This window comes from Hermetia illucens, chromosome 2, assembly GCF_905115235.1.
Source record: "Hermetia illucens chromosome 2, iHerIll2.2.curated.20191125, whole genome shotgun sequence".
Taxonomy (NCBI): domain Eukaryota; kingdom Metazoa; phylum Arthropoda; class Insecta; order Diptera; family Stratiomyidae; genus Hermetia; species Hermetia illucens.
The window spans coordinates 157,139,472-157,160,158 of record NC_051850.1 but is presented as its reverse complement, the minus strand read 5'-3'; the positions used below and the strand labels follow the sequence as shown (position 1 = coordinate 157,160,158).

Below are 20,687 nucleotides of genomic sequence, written 5' to 3'. Positions count from 1 at the left end.
GGATTTTTTCTGCGTCGTATTTCCCCGAGTTTTTTTTTTTACTTTTTTTTACTTTGTTGCATATCGTCCGATAAATCAGATACAGTGCCCGCCACAACTGTGACACGTCCAAGATAAATGAAAAGTGACTGCCAAATGAGGAGGAACATTATTATCAGTGGAAGCGCGAGCTTTTCATTTTTGATAGTGTAGCGTACGTTCGATGGCGTCTTGTCGCGTTTCTATCAAATCCGGAAAGCTCTCGTGCAGCTCGTCATCGAATTCGTTGTTGGCTTCAACTCAGGTGTTCAGCCCCCCAAAAAACAATCAGTTCCGTTAGTGTACGCAGAACGGAAAGGGTGTAAAATTAAGTAAGTCATTAAAATTGACCCCTAACGTGTGTTTGCCACTAGTTCCGGTTGTTTAGTGCTGACTTGGTGAATTGGTGGAGACTGAATTTCTAGTGTAAGGGATGAATTTTTGGCGGGTAGTTTATGGCGAATCTGTTGTTAGTTGATAGTGAAGTAGTACTGGATATGAAAACTGTGGGTTAACTTGTTTTTGATTCGCAAAAATTGCTGGTGCCTAGTATTAGTTTGGATTCAAGAGCTTCTTCATTTGGAACTCAAGTAGTGTTTCTCAATTGAGTGTGTATCTTTTCGCTTGTTAGAGCTGTGATTTGTTATTAGATACAATTTTTCAAGGTGAACGTTGGTGTTGCTACGAATATTACTGCACACAGAGGATTCCTAGGCTTCACGATGGACTTACCAAGCTCAACTGAAGACTGGGAACACCAAGTGTCTGCGTTTCTGCCGGATATGAATAGCTGCGAAGAAGAGTTCTTCACTCCTCAAGAAGTAAGTGTTTACATTTTCAATTGTTTTAGGAGAAAGTAGAAAACATGACCTATGTCACAGTCATGCACGAACTTGGAAAAAATATTAGTCGAGATCAATAAATTAATAAATATTCAAACTGATTTGACTTAGGATTTGTTGTTTCCTCAGGGCATTATTTGTAAATAGTGGTTTATGCTCTACGTTTCATAAACTTCTAACTTTTGAGATGACACCAAAGAAATGCGGTCCTCCGAGTAGTTAAGATTGTTCCAGTTTTTGTATCTGATTTTTAACAACCAAATCCTATTTGAGTAGAACAGACTTCAATCTGAAATGCTGAGGATTCAATGGTTTCCTGCAAATGCGATCCTTGAATAGTTAGAAAACTATTCTGGTATCTAGAATTTTAATATTTCGAAGGACTTCCAATAGGTACTGTTTTGGCACATTCTAGAACCTTCATCAAATCAAGTGTACAAGCTAATCTGTCAGTCTATATGACACTCAAGTTTCCTGTTACGGAGCCGAAGGATTTTGAAAAACATAACTTTCTTGACGCATAGAAAACGCAAATTTTGATAGACCTAGATAACGTCAGATTGAACAATGGTACAATAACCGATTTTTAAATCTTTTGTAAATAGTTGGCATATGTAAAGTGATATTCAAAGGTAGGCACGATGGATTTATCTAAACCCATGTTTATTACATTAAAATAGGGAGCCCCTGAACAGAGAGCTACTTTCAAGACAAAATAACAAATGACCTTGATGATTTTGGGGATGAATACCAGCAAAGTGGTTTTCAATCGACAAAGATTCTAGTTTTTCTGGCTGGCACAGGACAATCTAGTTAACTTCAGAAGTTTAAAATCATTTCAATACTAGTTACACGATATAATGGAACATGTGATGTTCTTCTTCTTCTTCTTTTTCTTCAGCCTTTGTCACGTTCAAAAGCGGGGTCGGCTCGTCGTGATCGTTTTCGCCATTTGGCTCTATCGAATGCCTGATCTGGGTGCAATCTCGAGGCTTTTAAATCCCCATCCAGTGTATCAAGCCACCGCTGTTTGGGTCTGCCTTTTGGTCATTTACCATCGACTTCGAAGTTCAGACCAATCTTTGCAAGTGAATTCTCGTTAGCACGAATTGCTGATTCTACCATGGAAGATGCCTCTCTCGCAAATTTTCCACGATCGGATTCATTTCGGATGTGATCCAAACGTGTGACGAATGGAACATGTGATGTTATTCCTTTGATAACAACGTACTTCCAATTGCTATCTACTTTGCAATGGTTTTTGTCCACCACCAGGAGAAAGCTTATAATAAACCCCAAAAAGTGGTAAATTTCGAACGTTCAGGTACGTCGCACTTAAATGCACCCCCAACAAGCCAAACGACTCTGCTTGCATCTTTAGTGATTAATTCAGGAAAGCGAAGGCTCGGTCGTTCGCGTGGAGCTGAGTAACCCAGATGCACCATTGAGGAAGGAAAAATTCAAGCTTATTAAATTCTCAGCCTCAGTGGTTATCAAGGCATGGATTCTTCACCCTTCTTTGGAGTTTTATGGTCTAAAATAATTGAGATGCCCATTTATATAAGTATATAAGGCTAGAGTCTCATTGGGAGTTTGCAGGAGTTGAGGAAGCAAGGGAGGAAAATTCGGGGTTGTTATGAAAATTATGCGGGGTTCGCTGGAAGTTTCTTAATCAATCTAATTTCGTTAAATACCCGAGGCCATACCCTGTTCCCAAAGCTGAACCCGGATTCATTTCGCAAGCCTCGTGACCAGAAGTAACGATAAACTCCCGTATTTATAACAGACAATAAACGCTGATGAAACGAGAAATTATTTGATTTTAGGTAGTATATCAGAAAGAGAGAGCGTTAATCATAATTCCTATCATCAATCCGCTACCGCAGTGCAGTTCCAACCAGTGGGATGCTTTCGACTTTTCTTTTTACCTTATATTCTCCCCTGATTTCCATAAGAACACTCTAAGGGTCTTCCGCTACATAAATAAGCTGGCTTGTTTCGGTAATTATAATGCTAGAAAGTGGGTGGTGGTACCTGCGTTGTTGCGAAAGACAGAGTATGATTAAAACTTCATATTTGGCTTCATGTCTTCTTCATCAGGTAGCCAGGTGCTTCCAGAGGAATTGTACTGATCGTATTTAACCTGAAACCAACTTACCACACCTAAGTACTTCCTTTCCCTATCGTTAAAACTATTTACGAATACCAGAATATAGGAGTAGAGCTTTGCTGGACTACAATCTATATTGATGTAAGGATATCGCATCCTTTTAGCAAGAAATGACTTGCAACGTTTTCGTGGGCTATGCTTAATAAGTGAAAGCGTCACATATAAAAAAATAGAAGAATCAAGTAACATTGCCAATGGATCTTCTCGAAGTGCTACGGGGCCATTTTTCAGAGTTTTATGAAAAACGAAATCTTATTAAAACCGGTTCAATGTCTCCCTGTTCGTTTGTCCACTCATCTGTCTACTACACACAGTCTTTTAAGCTTTTGTATAAAACGAATGTCATGATTTGGTGTTGAGTTTAAGGATCCAATCAGTATCTTTTAAGACTAACCCAACTATTAATACCAGTTGAAAAAGAAAGGAGTTAGGAGTCGAAATTTACGCACCATAATTGCATGCAAGCAGGTATCCTTCTTAGAGCCTATCAAACAAAAAATTTAAATCTCAAAATACATCCCGTCTTAATATCCGCTTAAATAAAGCAAATAATGGTGTATTCCTACTATATTATATCATGGAGGTACGAAATTTAGCATATGTGTAAGTAATGCTGACATTGCCTGTTATTTTTAATTGTCGATCTTGAATAAAGTGCTCTAACACATTATTGGATAATTACACTAGAACACCGCTCCAGTAAAATTCGTTTATTTCAACGTCCAAATCGCCGATTATGTTGTCTAATCAATTGTGAACTTCACTCGTGATCGCCCTGGTTAAGCGCTGTCTGGGAATGGTTGGTACTTAGATAGAGGACCACATGAAGGGCTGGTTATCCGAGCACCAAAATCCCTGTCCAATCGTCCTTCTAGCGAACCCGAGTAGACGTATAACATAAGAAAACCTGAACCTAAAAAATTAGATGAATATTATTGAACGAAAACTGTAGTATCTAGGCGACTTAATGTTTTTATATTAATAGAAAAGATTCTGAGGGGCATGCAAAAGTGTTTTATTGGCAAGATACAGTGTAGGGAAAATCCTTCGTATTCCCGCGAAGGAAAGCATTGGGCACTATTGGGGTGTATTGTCTGTGACCTACACGATTCAACGGTTTCAAATTATACGGTTCTGTGCTTGCAGCGTTCGTACGACCAATAGAAGCAGTGCTATCTTCAATAACTAGGTGAGATAAACAGGTAGAAGATGTCAACACTTGTCCACATCAGAAGAATACTACACAATTCCTCTTCAAAAAGTCAAAAATTAAACCTGTGATCATCTACTCCTTTCCCGTATTATTACGCAGTGTTAGTAACCTGTAACTACAATTATCTGCATGCATGGTATTTGGAAACAGTCTGTAGGAGTAACTTTGATCGTCCTTATTGTCGTTTAATATTTTTAGCGATTTCTCCCTTTCGGCCTTCTTCACATACTGATTGGGGAATTGGGTCCATCATGGGTGTTTGTTATCTTATCTGCCAGAATGTTGATCGGGATCACTCTCGTAATGTCGTGTGCTGCATCAGTCGACATGGTGCTGAAACAGTAAACATTTAAGGGGTATTCAATATGGAGTACAGCGGCCCAAGCGCAAGCTATGCAGCTTCTTACCTGGGAAGAGGCAAATCGTCTGACGCTGCCTCACCTCTGCCCTGGGAGCAGCGTGACCGAAGCGGTTCGCAGATATTAAGTGCTCCTTTATATAATTCGTAGAACACGATAAGACTGCGAATTGTATTGAGCATAAATCCGCCCATACTTTGGGCCAAAGCTTGGCTAGAATTGAATATATTTTTTAAGAATTGCGGGGTCCTAATTCTGCATATACTTGATGTTGGACCGGACCAAATGGGGAGCAACTTACTCCCTCTTTTTTTGGTCCACGGACCCCTCGTTTAGGGTTTAGCACTTAAACTTCCCAGTCCGACATCAAGTGGATGCGGACCTAGAACCCCGCAATCCTTAAAAAAATATGGTTAGCTAAGTATAAGCAGCTAATGAGTATGTCGTGGGTATCTGATATGTGGCTTTATCCTTGCATATTGCAATATTGCACATGTTGGTTGAAATTTAGCCTAGTGTCTATTAGCTCCCCAGTTTTGCGTCGAGGTCCACCAATTCGATAATTCTAAAAGTTGTCTGCCATCCTGACCTACGCCATCGCTCCATCTCAGGCAGGGTCTGCCTCGTCTTCTTTCTCTTCCATAGATATTGCCCTTATAGACTTTTCGGGCTGGATCATTCTTATCCATACGGATTAAGTGACCCGCCCACCGCAACCTGTTGAACCGAATTTTATCCATAACCTGATGGTCATGGTATCGCTCATAGATTTCGTCGTTACGTAGGCTACGGAATAGTCCATCCTCATGTAGGGGACAAAAATTCTTCGAAGCATTTTTCTCTCGCACGCGATCAATAGTTCGCAATTTTTCTTGCTAAGAACCCAAGTCTCCGAGGAATACATAAGGACTGGCAAGATCATTGTCTTATGAAGTAAGAGCTTCGACCCGATGGTGAAACGTTTCCGGCGAAATGGTTTTTGTAAGCTGAAATAGGCTCTGTTGGCTGACAACAACCGTGCGTGGGCTTCATCATCATTCATGTTATCGGTTGTGATTTTCGACCCTAGATAGGAGAAATTTTCAACGGTATCAAAGTTGTATGCTCCTATCTTTATTCTTCCCGTTTGACCAGTGCGGTTTAATGCTGTTCGTTCCTTTGTATTTGGCGCTGACGTCTCCATCATGTACTTCCTCTTACCTTCATTTATGTGCAGCCCGAGATCTCGCGCCGCTTGCTCGATCTGGATGAAAGAAGACTGTACATCTCGAGTGGTTCTTCCCATAATGTCAATATCGCCAGCGCAGACCAGTTGCTGGGTGGACTGGAAGAGGGTAGTGCCTCCCGCATTTATGTCTGCATTGCAGATCACTTTCTCGAGGGCCAGGTTGAAAAGGACGCATGATAGGGCATCCCCTTTTCTTAGACCATTGTTGATGTTGAATGGTCTCGAGAGTGATCCTGCTGCTTTTATCTGACCGCGCACATTGGTCAGGGTCAGCTTAGTCAGTCTTATCAATTTCGTTGGGATACCCAATCCTCTCATGGCCGTGTACAATTTTTGCCTGGCTATGCTATCATAGGTGGCTTTAAAGTCGATGAAAAGATAGTGAAACTGATCTCCATATTCCAACAGTTTTTCCATCGCTTGCCGCAGAGAGAAAATCTGATCTGTTGCTGATTTGCCTGGAGTGAAGCTTCTTTGGTATGGGCCACTGATGTTCTGGGCGCATGGAGCTATCCGGCCTACCAAGATAGTGGAGAATATCTTATAGATGGTACTCAGCAACGTGATACCTCTATAATTGCTGCACTGTGTGATATCTCCCTTTTTATGTATACGGTCTACAAATAAGTTCTGTCGGTTTTTTTGTTAAATTTGAAGCTTTATTGTGAAAAATTGGTTATACATTCATTGTTCAAAGTATTGCCCATCGCTAGCCACAACTTTCTTCCATCTTTCAGCCAATTCATAGATGCCATCGCGCCAAAAATTGGCCGGTTTGGCCGCTATCCACTCATCGAGCCATTTTTTGAGTTCGTCGTAATTGGAGAAGTGCTGGTCAGCCAAGGCATGCTGCATCGACCGGAACAAATAGTAGTCAGAAGGAGCAATGTCTGGAGAGTACAGCGGGTGGGATAGGACTTCCCATTTTAACGTTTCTAGATATGTTTTAACGGGCTGTGCAACATGTGGACGAGCATTGTCATGTTGCAAAATAACTTTATCATGCCTTTGCTGGTATTGCGGCCGTTTTCTCTTGAGTTCGCGGCTCAAACGCATCATTTGACGTCGGTAGAGTTTGCCCGTTACCGTTTCGTTCGGTTTTAGCAGCTCATAGTATACCACACCCAGCTGGTCCCACCATATACACAGCATGATCTTCTCACCATGAATATTCGCTTTGGCCGTCGATGATGAGGCATGGGCGGGTATCCCCACGTTGCCCGACACTTGGGATTATCGTAATGGATCCACTTTTCATCGCCAGTAACTATTCGATGCAGAAAACCCTTCCTTTCTTGTCGCTGGAGCAGTTATTCGCACGTGAAAAAACGGCGTTCGACGTCTCTTGGCTTCAGTTCATACGGAACCTAATTTCCGACCTTTCGGATCATTCCCTTTGCTTTTAAACGATGGGAAATGGCTTGCTGAGTGACTCCGGGGCGCTCTTCGTCTTCCAAGTCAAAATTGCCATTTTTAAACCGTCCAAACCACCTCTGACACGTTCGCTCAGATAGAGTATGGTTACCATAAACTTCCACCAAAATGCGATGACTTTCGGTTGTTTTTTTCGTCATATTGAAATAATGAAGTAGAACTCCCCGCAAAAACACATTATTTGGTACAGGTTGTTTACACTTCAATTAAATAATTTATACTGACGTTTGTGTCTATTAACAGTAGCTTTCCGATGAATGTTTGGAAATGTGGATCAATGGAATAAAAAACAAGCTACCCCATCTATTGTGAAAACCGACAGAACTTATTTGTAGGCCCTATATGAGACAGATAATGCCTCGTTGTCAATCGTCAGGCATTGATTCGCTGTCCCATACCTTCAGCACAAGTTGATGAACCACTTGGTGTAAATGGTCGTCTCCATAGTTAATCGGCTGTAATTCCATCGGCCCAGGCGACTTTTGATTTTTTAGCCGATGAATCTCGATCTCCGAAACTTGGTGGTGGCAGTATTTGTCCGTCGTCTTCAGTTTGCGGGATCTCCAACTCGTTGATGTTCTGGTTATTCAATAGTTTATAAAAGTACTCAACCCATCGCTCAAATATTTCCATTCTGTCGGAAATCAGATTTCCCTCTTAGTCTCGGCAGGATGAAAATCGAGGTGTGTAAGGCTTCATCCTGCTGACTTGTTGGTAAAACTTGCGCGCTTGGTGCGGTTGTTCCCTCTACTTTTCGACTTTACAGACCTGTTGGTTCTCCCAGGCTTCCTTGTTCCGTCTGTGAAGTCGCTTCTCCGTTCGACGGCGTTCTTGGTAGGTATCTGCGCGTGCCCGCGTTCTTTGAGATTGCAATATTACTCGGTATGTAGCATTCTTCCTTTCAGTTGCTAGCTTATATTCATCGTCGAACCAGCGTTCCGACTTTCCTTGCGGCTGAGGCCAAGTATCTTTGTGGCCGTATCAATGATAACGCTCTTCCCGTGGTTGTGGAGATCATTTGTCGATGCTTCGTCTCCAGGGCATCTGCTAGCTGCAATTATTGCTGTGCTTATCTCCCACTTATAGGTGTTACGGGGGGCTGTGTTGTGGATGGTTCCAGTGTTAACTCTTACCTGTCAGAGGGGATTGTAGGTGTTGTTGCAATTCGAGCCTACCACGAGATAGTGATCCGAGTCTATATTAGCCCCTGTATTTGTTCTGACATTCATCAAGGCTGAAAGGTGGCGGCGTTCAATCAGCACGTGATTAATTTGATTGAAAGTGGTCCTGTCTGGAGAGACCGCTTTCCGCACAAACCAGGTACATCTAACAACCATTTCGTGTGACACTGCTAACTGAATAATCCGCAGTTCGTTATCATTGGTATTCCTATGTAAGCTATGGGAGCCGACGTATCCTCTCCTGCAAAGATATTACGTCAGCCCTATATTGGGACAGGGTATCGGCTAGCTGCTTGGCAGCTCCATTTCTATACATGGAGCGCACATTCTTGCCGGGTTCGTCGTTGTAAAGTCCTTTCTGTCCGAGGCTCCTTCTGTGGCTTCGTAACTTAGATTTTCCGCGTAGGGTTATCAGCCCTACCCATCCCTCAACCTGGAGGACCAGTTGGTACAATTTGTCCCGTTTTTAGGCGCGGTAGACTCGTTTTTTCCCTTCTCCGTCTGCAGTTTTTCATTAAGAAAGAACTCCCAGCGGTCATCACGTGGAGGTAGAGATAGAGTTGGATAGTACAGTTATTGTTGTTAGTTCAGTAGGCGTTTCCCATGTTTTATGCTCCATCGTGGGTACCAATTGACGTTCCGCCCTCGGACCTATACTACCCTTTGACCACCTGCTCCTATGTGAGAATTTGTAGTAGTGATTGCTACGGAGAAGTACCACTGTTCAAATATCTGTAGAATAGTTTGCAAAACAACTCAATCTCAAAATTGTGTCTTCCTTGGCAATTGTGACGTTAAGGACATTATTCTATTTGATGTTTCATAGCAGTGCGTTCAGCATAAAACCTTGCAGAACATCTGAGGAGGCAATATACTTTTTGAGTATATCTCGTTTCAAGAGCTCATCCTCAGAGTATCCAATTTTCCAGGAATAGAAGACGTGGTATAGAGCACAATGCAGGAAATTGTGGTGCAAGCCTCACTATCACTAGCTAAGTTATATTAGATTAAAGTTGTGCTTTTGTGTGAATCTGATCATGCTAAGGCACCATGGTTTCAGTATCACTTTAAAGGGAATAGTCTGACAAATATGTACATTGTGGAACTATTGTGTTAGCTGTGACCTACTGGGCGACCATTCTAGAGTTTCGCCCAAAACAATGAATTTTGAAGAACAAAAAACTGGTTTTCGCTGCTTAAAGGGGGTTTTTTATCTGAAGCGGTCCGGCCTGTTTTAATTAGGCTGTGGTTGCTTGACGTTGTTGGGTGTTTCTGTGATTTTCTCCGGTATAACAGTTTAAATTTTCGTAACAAACAACAATTCCAAGACTACTAGCTACTCTAGCAGAATTCTCTTGTGATGCATCTTAAGTGGTCGAAACCCCAGGAGACATTCTGGGGGATGACCAATACAATAGAAGATTGTCATCCCAGTCATATTATCTTGCCTGCCTGTTTTCGAAAGGGTTCTTTCTTTTCCCAATTGCAGTGTAAAATATTAGAAATATGATGAAAAGGAACCGCGTGGATGGACCGCTGGATGGAGATTTAAAAGCCTCGAAATTGCTTCCAGATCAGGCATTTGATAGGGCCAAATGGCGAAACCGATCACGACGAGCCGACTCCGCTTGTGAACAGGACAAAGGCTGAAGAAAAAGAAGATGGTAAAAAAGAACCGTCTCCTCGCAAGAGAAAGGCAGTATATCAACAAACCATAAACTTCTAAAGGCGAAATTGTAAAAAACTAAAAATACACATACGTCACATATGTTTTATGAGCAAATTCAATATATCTTCCTTTTGCACGTCTGACAAATCTAATTTCCCTGAAAATTAGTTCATTATATTACTACAAAATTCTAATAACAGTTAAAACCCACACCTGGTCGCCAAACATAAATTTCACATAGAAAGCAAAATACGTACAAATCATAATTACATACCTACACGCGTTACGATTAGGAGTAACATTCAAATTACACACGTTAAAACATTTTTAAATAAATCAATTAAAATCAAACCTGTAAGCATAAAACGCGTGAAATTAGAGAATGTTTGTGGGTAGGCAATTCCACTTTCGTGCTTTTAATTTAATTTACATTTTTATTACTACTACAATATTTGCAAAGTCTACAACGTTATTATTTTAGAACGGCCATAAAACGGTTTTTATCTGGTGCGGGTGCTGAAGTGTTTTTAATATTTAGTTTATTGTTGCCAAAAGTCAGATTTTTTTTTAAAGATTTAGGCCGTGGCTGTTTTAAAAGGAACAGGATAAGTGCGAAATGGCGTGACATACAAGTTTATCTGCTTTTTAGTATGAACATAAGTTCTAGTAATTATAACCATTACAAGTCACCTTAAAGATACAAAGATGGGGATCACTTAGTTTGCATTTTATCTTGGAAGGAGTTATATGGTTGTGGTTAGTGAGTTCGAACAAAAATCCTCTTAATTAGAAAAGCCATATTTCAGCAAATAGTCCAGTCATCATCAGTCCATATGACGCAATAAAAAATGTCGTTTTATTACATGCTCGTTACAGGTAAAGTACCATCTATTCACCATCCTCCGATTGTGCTGCTTTAGACAATAAATATCTTTTTTTTCGTTACCATAAAAAGTAAAATAGAGACTAAAACTCTTTATTAGGTGCACAATGAGCTCACAGTAGAATTTCTATTCCTCGTACCGTTGATTGTATTTGTACTCGTATCTCTATCTTAAAGACGAACTTACTGGCGAAATGACCCTTACGATGTGGCGCCAGAGATGAACAGATATGAGGGAAAAAGATTGATCACACCTGAAAATGTCTTCGTATCTTGTCTGCCGTCTTTTTTTCCTATCACAAAAACACATTGTGATAGTCTGGCACGGAGCTGGCAAGAAAAGATTGGCTCTGACTGACAGTCCTTAGGAATGCTCGTAAATTTCATTGCACAGACTACTACCACCTTTTTCTCGTTTTCAATGCAGTTAGAATAAGTCCAAGAAGTTGAGTCAATGCCTTGGGATTTTTGCTGAAATTACTGAATTTGCGAATTTCGTGGAGTTCTTAGATGTGAATTATTTGCCTGTGGGGTTTGATAGAATGTTGTGGATGACGCTGCAAATGGATGCGGTTTTTAAAAGATTTATAGTTGAATACTTCTTTTTTTGGACCGATAAAAGTTGAAGAGTCTTAAATGTAATAATCACCAATTGTAATGCTCTGAGCATTGAATGACGCCTCCTCCAGAGTCGTATTCTCCTTATTTATATAGTTGAAGTTAAAAAGTAGAGATTAGATTCAAGTGTCCTAAGACCATCTTGCTTCGCCATTTTTCTGACTAACCCGTTGATTTGCAACTTTCGAACTTGTCTTCGTTGTTTTTCACACCGCTACAGCCTGTTTCGAGCCATCGATTTTTCTTTGAATATCCTTTTGAGTGTTTTTGAGGCACCCTTAGTTGAACGTGGCTCGCATATTGTTCCCTCGCAATTTTATAATTTTTGAGGCTCTCTCTCTGCTATATCTGGTTTGCCATCCATCATCCCTTTGAATTGCGTTTAGAAATTTTTCAAAAACTGGAGTCGAATTCCAAGCTTCCCTTCTGTAACATAACATAGGTCTGGTTATAGTTTTATAGTCATGGAGCTTCGCCTTCCTGTAATGGAGACGAGCTTTTCCTTTTCACTTCATGTGCTTCGTATGCGTGATTCGATAGCTTACTTTCCGAATATGTAAAGTCATCAACGTTCTTTAAATTATATCGACCAATTCTAATATTTTGCCTAGTTAGTATTTGTTTTCTAGTTGAAGTCTAGTCTAGTAAGTCACGCGTCCTTTCTGAGCTCGTTCCAGTTCCTGCAGCTTTTCCTATATCACAGTTACTGTTGCATTTATCGCACTCCAATTTGTTGCTGACCTGAGTATCTCCTCCACGAAATTATGAGGTCCGATAACTGCGTTGAGGGCGTCGTTCAACCTCCCTCTTTCAATACGAATCTCGGACAGTGGAACATAACATGCTCCGGGTCCTCTGGTGTAGCGACGCATTCGGGACAGGCTGGGGACTAATCCGATCCGAAGCGATGCAAGGACTTCCTGTATCCACCGTGTCCCGTACGGAACTGTGTTAGGTGGCAATTCAATTCTCCATGTTTTCGCCTCGACCTATGTCTCAATACACGGGATTTGTGTGTCTTTTTCGGTCTTTTTGGAATTATCCTACCGTTACTGCCATCTCCTGTACAGCTCCTTTCATTCACCTTGCTGCCGCCCCCAGTCATTTCAGTCGAACTCCTCCTCCGGCAGAGGCAGTGTGCCTCATTCACTAGAAGATTCAAGGAAATCATCCTCGCGATGACACACACTGCCTTCCCAGATACTATCCTATATGCACTGCGCACCCTCAGGGCGATTGACCAGTATACCGAACTTACCCTTCCCTAGCTCACTGTGTTATCAGTGCACACGCCCAGACAGGAGCCCCGTATAGCAGGGTGGATTTGACCACCCCTGGGATAAGCAGGCGGTGACTAGATTTTGGCGCTCCAATATTTAGCATCATCCTTGCTACAGATTAGCTAGCCTTTGCTGTCTTTTCGAGCGCATAATCCAAGTGCTTGAAGCTCAACTTGGCATCGATCATTACCCCGACGTATCTAATGATCGATTTTGAAACGACCTCGTGATTACCAACCCGGACTTTGACAATATTATTTTTCTTGCGATTTGTAATAAGGCTCGCCTTCGTCTTGTCTTCGACTACGTTCTGTTTTACCATTTGAAACCATGTTTTGATAGCATGAATGGTTTCGCTTCCATACAGTTCCAAGTCTTGGTGGCGCCTACTACCGCCTGATCGTCTGCAAAACCAACCAACGATACCCCCCTTGGTACGGGTCATATATTATGTTCCACAGTAAGGGCTCTAATGCGGAGCCTTCGGGAACACCGGCTGACACAACATATTCCTTCGGCTTGTAGTCGGGCTCGTACCAGAGAAATCCCTCCGAGAGGTAACTCTCGATTATCCGAGCTAAGTAACCGCGAGCACACAGTTTAGCTAGGGTGCTCTTAATCCAACCCTAGTTGGTCGATTTGAAGGCATTGTTGACATCCACCACCGTGTAGCACTTATCAGCGGCCGAGATCTACGATGGTTGCAATGGCATCGACGTGAACTGCGCTCTACGAAACCCATACTGCCGCTCCAATGGACCACCCGCTAATTTGATGAAGGGAAGTAACCAGTAGTATGTTACCCTGCCCAACATCTACCTTATAGTGTCTTAAAAACAGATAGGGTGATATGAAAATAGTGCGCCAGGTGGTTTTTAAGCCTTCGGTAGCAGAACCAGCCTGCGCCTTTTACATGTACGATTCAAACGCACTTATGATCTGTGCGGGCCTAATTTTAGCAGCGAACTTCAGCACTTTGTTCGGAATTCCGTCCAATCCCGGAGCCTTATTTTCCTCAATTCGTTCCGTAATTTGTTCTTGGTCGCCCTGGGGATTAAGAAGACTTCCTGCTGAACCATTGAATCATTGTATGAGGTCCATTTTCTTCCTGTTGTGGGAACAGGATTGCGATTATTGTGAACAAGACTCGTGAGCACTTGGGGTGCTTTTTATCCACGAATCTTGTTCATCGAAATCTTGCAACCTTGCAAGCAGCGCCCTACGAGTTCGTATTTGCCTGAAGGTATAACTGCTTGTCGCTTTTCCGCTTATTTTTCCGACTATCTATGTTCGATATTCTGACTTCGCTCCGGTCCTTTGGTAAAGCATCCTTGCTAGCAGATACGATGCTCTCAACAGCGAGATTTCTTGGTTCCACCAGTAATTTGGTTTCCTACTGTGATGGAGCTTGCGTCGCGGCGTTGTAGACTCACATACCTCAGATACTTGCTGACATAACTGACACAATTTTTCCCGCGCCGTTTCCTTCGGGTCGTGACCTCCTTTTCAAGCCGCCAAGAATGCCTTTTTCTCGAAAGCTCCAGTCGACCACCCAGTTATCCTGGCTTTTCCATTTCTGTTGTTCACTCGATTGTCGCCTCCCTCATTCCTGATGTTGACAAAGATGGTCTGGTGGTCGCTGTGGTTGTAGTGCTCACTCACCCGCCAGACCATTCCTCTCGTCAACGAGGTACTGAGGTAAGTCAGACCGACGATTGAGCCTAGCCCTCTGCCTCGGAAGGTGGGCACGCATCCAACGTTGGCTAGTACGATGTCCAGCTCCGCGTAAGTTTCAGTCTAAGGCTTACGTCAGCAATGATTTTGAGGCTGCGGTTTCTAGCGCCTAAAACGAAGTTGTCTAGCACCTTCTCATATTGCGCTAATGTAGTACTAGGAAGAGCGTAACATATGTAAATATGAACGCCGTTGACTTTTGCCTGTACAAAGGCGGCTCCATGGTTTCTTCAGTGGCTTGCGGTCCACATGTCAATATCGCCGCGTTTTCGGATGAGTTTCTTGCCCTTGTAGCACTAACGGTAAGGTAAAGTAAGGTTTACATATTGCCGCTAAGTCCACATTCGACTCTTGAATGGTTTGCGGCGGGAAGTCTTGTGCTGCCTCGTAATATTTGAGGTTGATTTGTATCAACTTCATTTAACCCCAGGATTCAGTTCCCTTTTGTATGCCGAGAACCTGTCACCACCTGCAACGTGCCGGTCGTCCACTCCCTTTTCTCTTTGCACAATATGCATCGTGGATCTTTCGTGCAGTCTTCTCCACACATCCTGCGTCTTCTAGACCTATCGTGCTCACTAGCCTATGCTGCTGCAAAGTGACCGAAATTGAGGCATCTGTAGCATCTCTTGAGAGATACTAGGTCCCTAGGTCGGCACAAAGATCCAACTAGTTCTCACTTTGTTCGCGGTAATCAGTTTAATCCCTAATTCAACTGGCAAGCTAATAATAGCGGTCTGTGTGCCTCCATATGCCTGCTTCATTCTTTTGATGGAACTTTCTTCTATTCTGCTAATGTTGAATTGTTCTTTTAGCGTAGCATAGATATCCTCCCGTGATGTGACCTCATTTAAGTCTTTGCAGTCGATTACTACATGTTGCTTTCGAGCATTCACGTTTGCTTGCTCACCTAGCACCTTCTGCTCCTGACCGCGAAAACTAGCCATCCGGCGTAGGATATATCTCCTTTCTTGAAAATAACGATTATTTCCCAATAAATCATCGTTTTTCTCCTTGTGCCGTTTTTTCCTACTCCCCTTTATCCTTTCTTCGAGCGTAAGATCTGTAGACTCTATCCCTTTTGTCAAAGTTAGAGCCGTAATCGAAAAACTAACCGGAAACTTTCGCTGGTGCGAACAAGCTTTTATCTTCTTAGCTGCTTGTTGGACACCTAGGGGTTCTCTTATTCTATCTTTACTTCGTTTGTTCGCGTTTTCACTTACTTTATGTTGAGGAGGCGTCACCTGTGTTTATCGCGTGACTTTACTACATGACGTTTGGAAGTTTTTTCCCCTGTCCCGTGTCAGAGTCCTGATGTTTTGGTGGATATCACAAACGAAACCAGTTGTGGAACACCACTTCATTCAGGTTGCGCGAATGTGTGAAGCTATTTCAATACGCAGTTCTCCATTGCCTGATAGCGTTGACCCGAGGTATTTAGATCGCTCAGTTCTGGGCAGGTATATACTGACACCACCAAGTTTAGGAGAAATAGTCCGTGCAATTCATCGGCTAAAAAATCATTAGTCGCCAGGAGCTGATGGAATTACAGCCGGATTGGTTAAATATGGAGGCGACCAGTTACACCAAGTGGTTCATCAACTTGTGCTCAAGGTATGGGACAGCAATCAATGCCTGACGATTGGCAACGAGGCATTGTCTGCCTCATACATAAAAAGGGAGATATCACACAGTGCAGAAATTATAGAGGTATCACGTTGCTGAGTACCAACTATAAGATATTCTCCGCTATCTTCCTAGGCCGGATAGCCCCATACGCCCAGAACGTCATTGGCCCATACCAAAGAGGCTTCACTCTAGGCAAATCAGCAACAGATCGGATTTTCTCTGTGCGGCAAGCGATGGAAAAATTGTTGGAATATGGACAAGAAGAAGAATAAAGATAGGAGAATACAACTTTGAGACCGTTGATAATTTCTCCTATCTAGGGTCGAAAATCACAACCGATAACAGCTACGATGATGAAATCCGCGCACGGTCATTGTCAGCCAACAGAGCCTATTTCAGCTTACAAAAACTGTTCCGCTCGAAACATCACCATAGGGTCAAAGCTCTTACTCTACAAGACTATGATCTTGCCAGTCCTCATGTATTCCTCGGAAACTTGGTTCTTAGCAAGAAAAATTGCGAACTCTTGGCCGTGTTCAAGAGAAGAATCCTCCGAAGAATTTTTGGCTCCCTACATGAGGATGAACGATTCCGTAGCCTACACAAGGATGAAATCTATGAGCGATACCTTGACCGTTCGGTTGCGGATAAAATCTGGCTCAATAGGTTACGGTGGGCGGGTCACTTTATTCGAATGGATGAGGATGATCCCACCCGGAAAGTCTGTAAGGGCAATATCTATGGTAGAAAAAGAAGACGAGGCAGACCCTGCCTAACATGGAGCGATGGCGTAGGCCAGGAGAGCAGACAGATTTTGGAAATATCGAATTGGTGGACCTCGGCGCAAAACCGGGATATCTGGAGTTCCTTATTAAGGTAGGCCTAGACCGGATACCGGTTGTTGCGCCGTTGATGATGATGATGATAAATATCTTGAGTCAATACTATCAGCCAATGGAAAACTGCGATATATGAAACACAAAACCTTTCATATCTAAAGCGTCTAGCTTCCAGTTTCCCGACTTGTTTTAATGTTTCATCCATCCACTGTCACTTTTGCTTTTTGATCAAGCTTGGAACTTTTGTGTAGGAGTGGTGGTTACTTTTAGTTCAGGCCAGGATAGTTCACTTCCATATGCCGTAGATTTGCTACTAAAAACGTGTCTGTAGTCGATGCTTTTTACTCCGGGCACAATGCGCATCGCTGATCTCTGGTGCAATCTTTCTTAGGGTAGCCCCCCTCTACTTGTTTCTGCATTTTTTCGACCTATCATGTTGGTTGGTGTATGCTGCGCCAAAATGGAGAAAATTAAACCATGATACCTGCTCCTTTAGGCCACATATGACCTAGTATATTTTTACTTTGCTTGTAATAACTTCCACTATTAATAGTGATCTGTATGCCACCATATGCCTAGGATTAAATTGGTAATTTAGCTCATGACGCATATTTTCTCGTAAAGTTACCTAAGCTAGGTCCTTGAATTTTATTATAATCCCTTGCTTTCGGGCTCCACCCTCAGCTTGTTCTCCCAACATTTGTTACCTTGCACTGAGAGCTGCCAGTTGACTTCTTATTGGATTGATGTCCTTTCTTTAAATGAAGTGTTATTTCCATGCGAATATTCTTTTCGTCCTTTTCCTTTTTTAAGGTTTTGTTTGCAAAACAAAACCTTATTAAAATCGGTTCAATGTCTGTCTATCTGTCTGTCCGTCTTTTTTTATGAATGGAGGTGGAAATCTTACAAAGACATTGCCGCGCCAGGCGTGTAGGATTCTCACCCACTAAAACCACTCCCCCCTTTCTCCTTTTTCCTTCCCCGCGGGACCGCTGCAAAGCATTACTTCGTACTTTAGGCGACCAAGCCTTCCGTTCTTCGCGTCCTCCTTACGCGCTCCTATCTTGCAAGTTCTTCTTGCATTGTTTTGATTGCGGAAATCACCGCACACCAGTTTCCCTCCGATTTCAACATTTCCCCGACGATGTTCTGCGGGCTTAGGTTGGTTTTCAGGGAATCTTCCAAACTCCTCTTTTCTGAGAAAAATCGTGGACAGTGGAACATAACATGCTCCGAGTCCTCAGGTGTGCAACCACCACATTCAGGACACAAGGGAGAATCATCCAGCCGGTACTTCCTGTAACCACCATGCCCTGACAGGAATTGCGTTAGATGGTAGTTAATCTCGCCGTGTCGTCGCTGGATCCACTCCTCAACATGGGGAATCAAACTGTGGGCCCAGCAACTCCTCTGCGGCTCGTCCCACCGTTTCTGCCACCCGTCTGTCTATCTAGCTGTCTGTTTGCCACAAGCACTTTTCTCAGAAACAGCTATACCGATTGGCACAAAATTTGGTGAGAAGGTGGGAACTGTAGAGCCCCAGACATGCAGCGGCTGATATCCTCTTACGTTGAGATTTAGGGGCGGTCCTCATACATGCAAAAGAGGGGTGTACAATTTTTTTCACCAAATATAGTCGTGTTGGGTACCAAATGAAAGGCTTCGATTAGTACTTTTCGAAGCCGGTATTAGTTTTGAGATTAGTTGGAAAGGTGGGGAGTGGGAGGGGTGGAAAGTGATGATTTCTTCAATGGACCCATTCTCAGAAGCTACCCAACCGAAAAATCTGAAAAAAATCATGAATCTGCCTATATATGGTGTCCAGGCCTCAAAATACCCTCCACATCATTATCTGCTCAAATTAAGTTAATAATAGTATATTACAATATTGTTTGGGGAAATTGAGTGAAACCCCCCTTAAGTTTATCCCAGAGTTATAAAAGTAGTGGTAGTAGCATAGAATATAAAATGAGTCATATTACTTCCAAGTTTGATCAAAATCATACTATTACTAACAAAGTTACAGTAGCTCAAAACTGACTTTACCGTGTAAATTTACTGCAACTAAATATCAATATCACAGTAAAGTGAGTAGTCTAACATGCTAAATGCATATACATAACGGGCTACAGACAAATGGGATAGTTCTGTACTTGAATATACACACAGAAGGAACAAACAAAACCTTTCATACCTGAAGCGCCGAGCTTCCGGTTTCCAGGCTTGTTTTTCACCTTCATCCATCACTAAGTAATGTTGGATTCTTCCATCTTTCCAAGTGCTGTGGCCAACATCGGGAAACTACTATCTTTTGCGAGTAGTTTCAGTAGTTTAATCTTCTTTCGTATGGAGGGTTTTTTTCCTCGCAGTTTGTGAGGACCTTAAAGGCTCAAAGTGTGTCGTTCTGACAGTTGGCATTAAAAACTAATCTGGGCCCCACGTTGGGCGCCGTTTATTTGTAAAATAGCTCCGATATAAAATAGACTTCAGGACTGAGTAATACAAAAAATTTAAACGAAAACGTGTTGAAGAAGGCAAGGTGTCCACAAGGATATGTGGCTTGCCACTATTACAGCTCTCTGTGGACTTACTAACGGAACTTTTATGGTTTTGTTTGTATAGGCCTATCCTCCATTACAATCTTTTCTCTAATATTCAATTCCAGGAAAGTTAAGATATAAAGTTACATTCGGAGACACCGAGACCTAGGACTTGAACTTTGGAAAACAAAATGACTAATTTTCCCCGAAAAAAGCGACAAAAACCGATCAATCCACAAAACGATAAACCTCTAAAATATAATTTCTCATTAACAAATCAAATAAATCTCCCTGAATCCGATCGCGTCCAAAACAATTTATCTTCTAATCTGCGGTGTCTTCATCAACGTCCCAGTGAACTAGCATCTCATCTGTGACGTACATCATTTAAAATAAATTGAGCATAATATGAAAAATTTTCCAAACGATTACGAATCATCATTTTCCACGTATTCATGCCGATGATCCGCACTATGTGTGACTGCGGGCGCATTAGTGAATATCTTGGCCATAATCCAAGATTAATTAAGGGGCTGATTTCGACTGGCTTCATCTTGGTCCCGATTAGGAGACGTACATAGTGCGCGTATGTAGATATTGTATCGCCCAGTTTCAGTAGCCATCCAACACTTTTGTATCTCATATTCTCACAGCATGAGCACATGCTGCAATGGTACTTTGCTACCGGGCTTTAATTCTAAAATATTTCTTGTCGTTTTTTATCCATTTTCATTTTGTTTTTATCAAACAAACAAACAAACAATTTCTGATTCCGAGCAACAAAAAACATTGAAATTTTCATGTTTGCATGACGTTAGTGTGACATTTTTCCTAAGAAATGCTCTTGCAGGGGTTTGACGGAGGTCACACAGCGCGAATCGAATTCCAACTTGGGAAAGGTACAGATAGAAGACAAGTATCTAAAACTTTTAATTGTGTAATTACCAATTCATTTGTATGTGACACTTGTCGGAGGCAGGAGACAGCTAGGGAAGCTGTAATCTATGTAGGATACCGAATGGGCACAGTGATCGAAGCGGAGGTCCGGGC

At 42.2% G+C, this 20,687-nt stretch overlaps 1 protein-coding gene across 1 annotated transcript in view; it reads left to right on the top strand.

Moving 5' to 3' along the window:
* The first annotated feature begins 261 nt into the window (after positions 1-261).
* The window catches only part of LOC119649338 (homeobox protein araucan), a 312,591-nt gene continuing 292,165 nt past the window's right edge, over positions 262-20,687 (top strand). Inside the window, exon 1 of the mRNA XM_038051444.1 lies at positions 262-839. Within this exon, the coding sequence (XP_037907372.1) occupies positions 741-839 (99 nt within the window). The 5' untranslated portion in view covers positions 262-740. The remainder of the gene's footprint in view (positions 840-20,687) is intronic.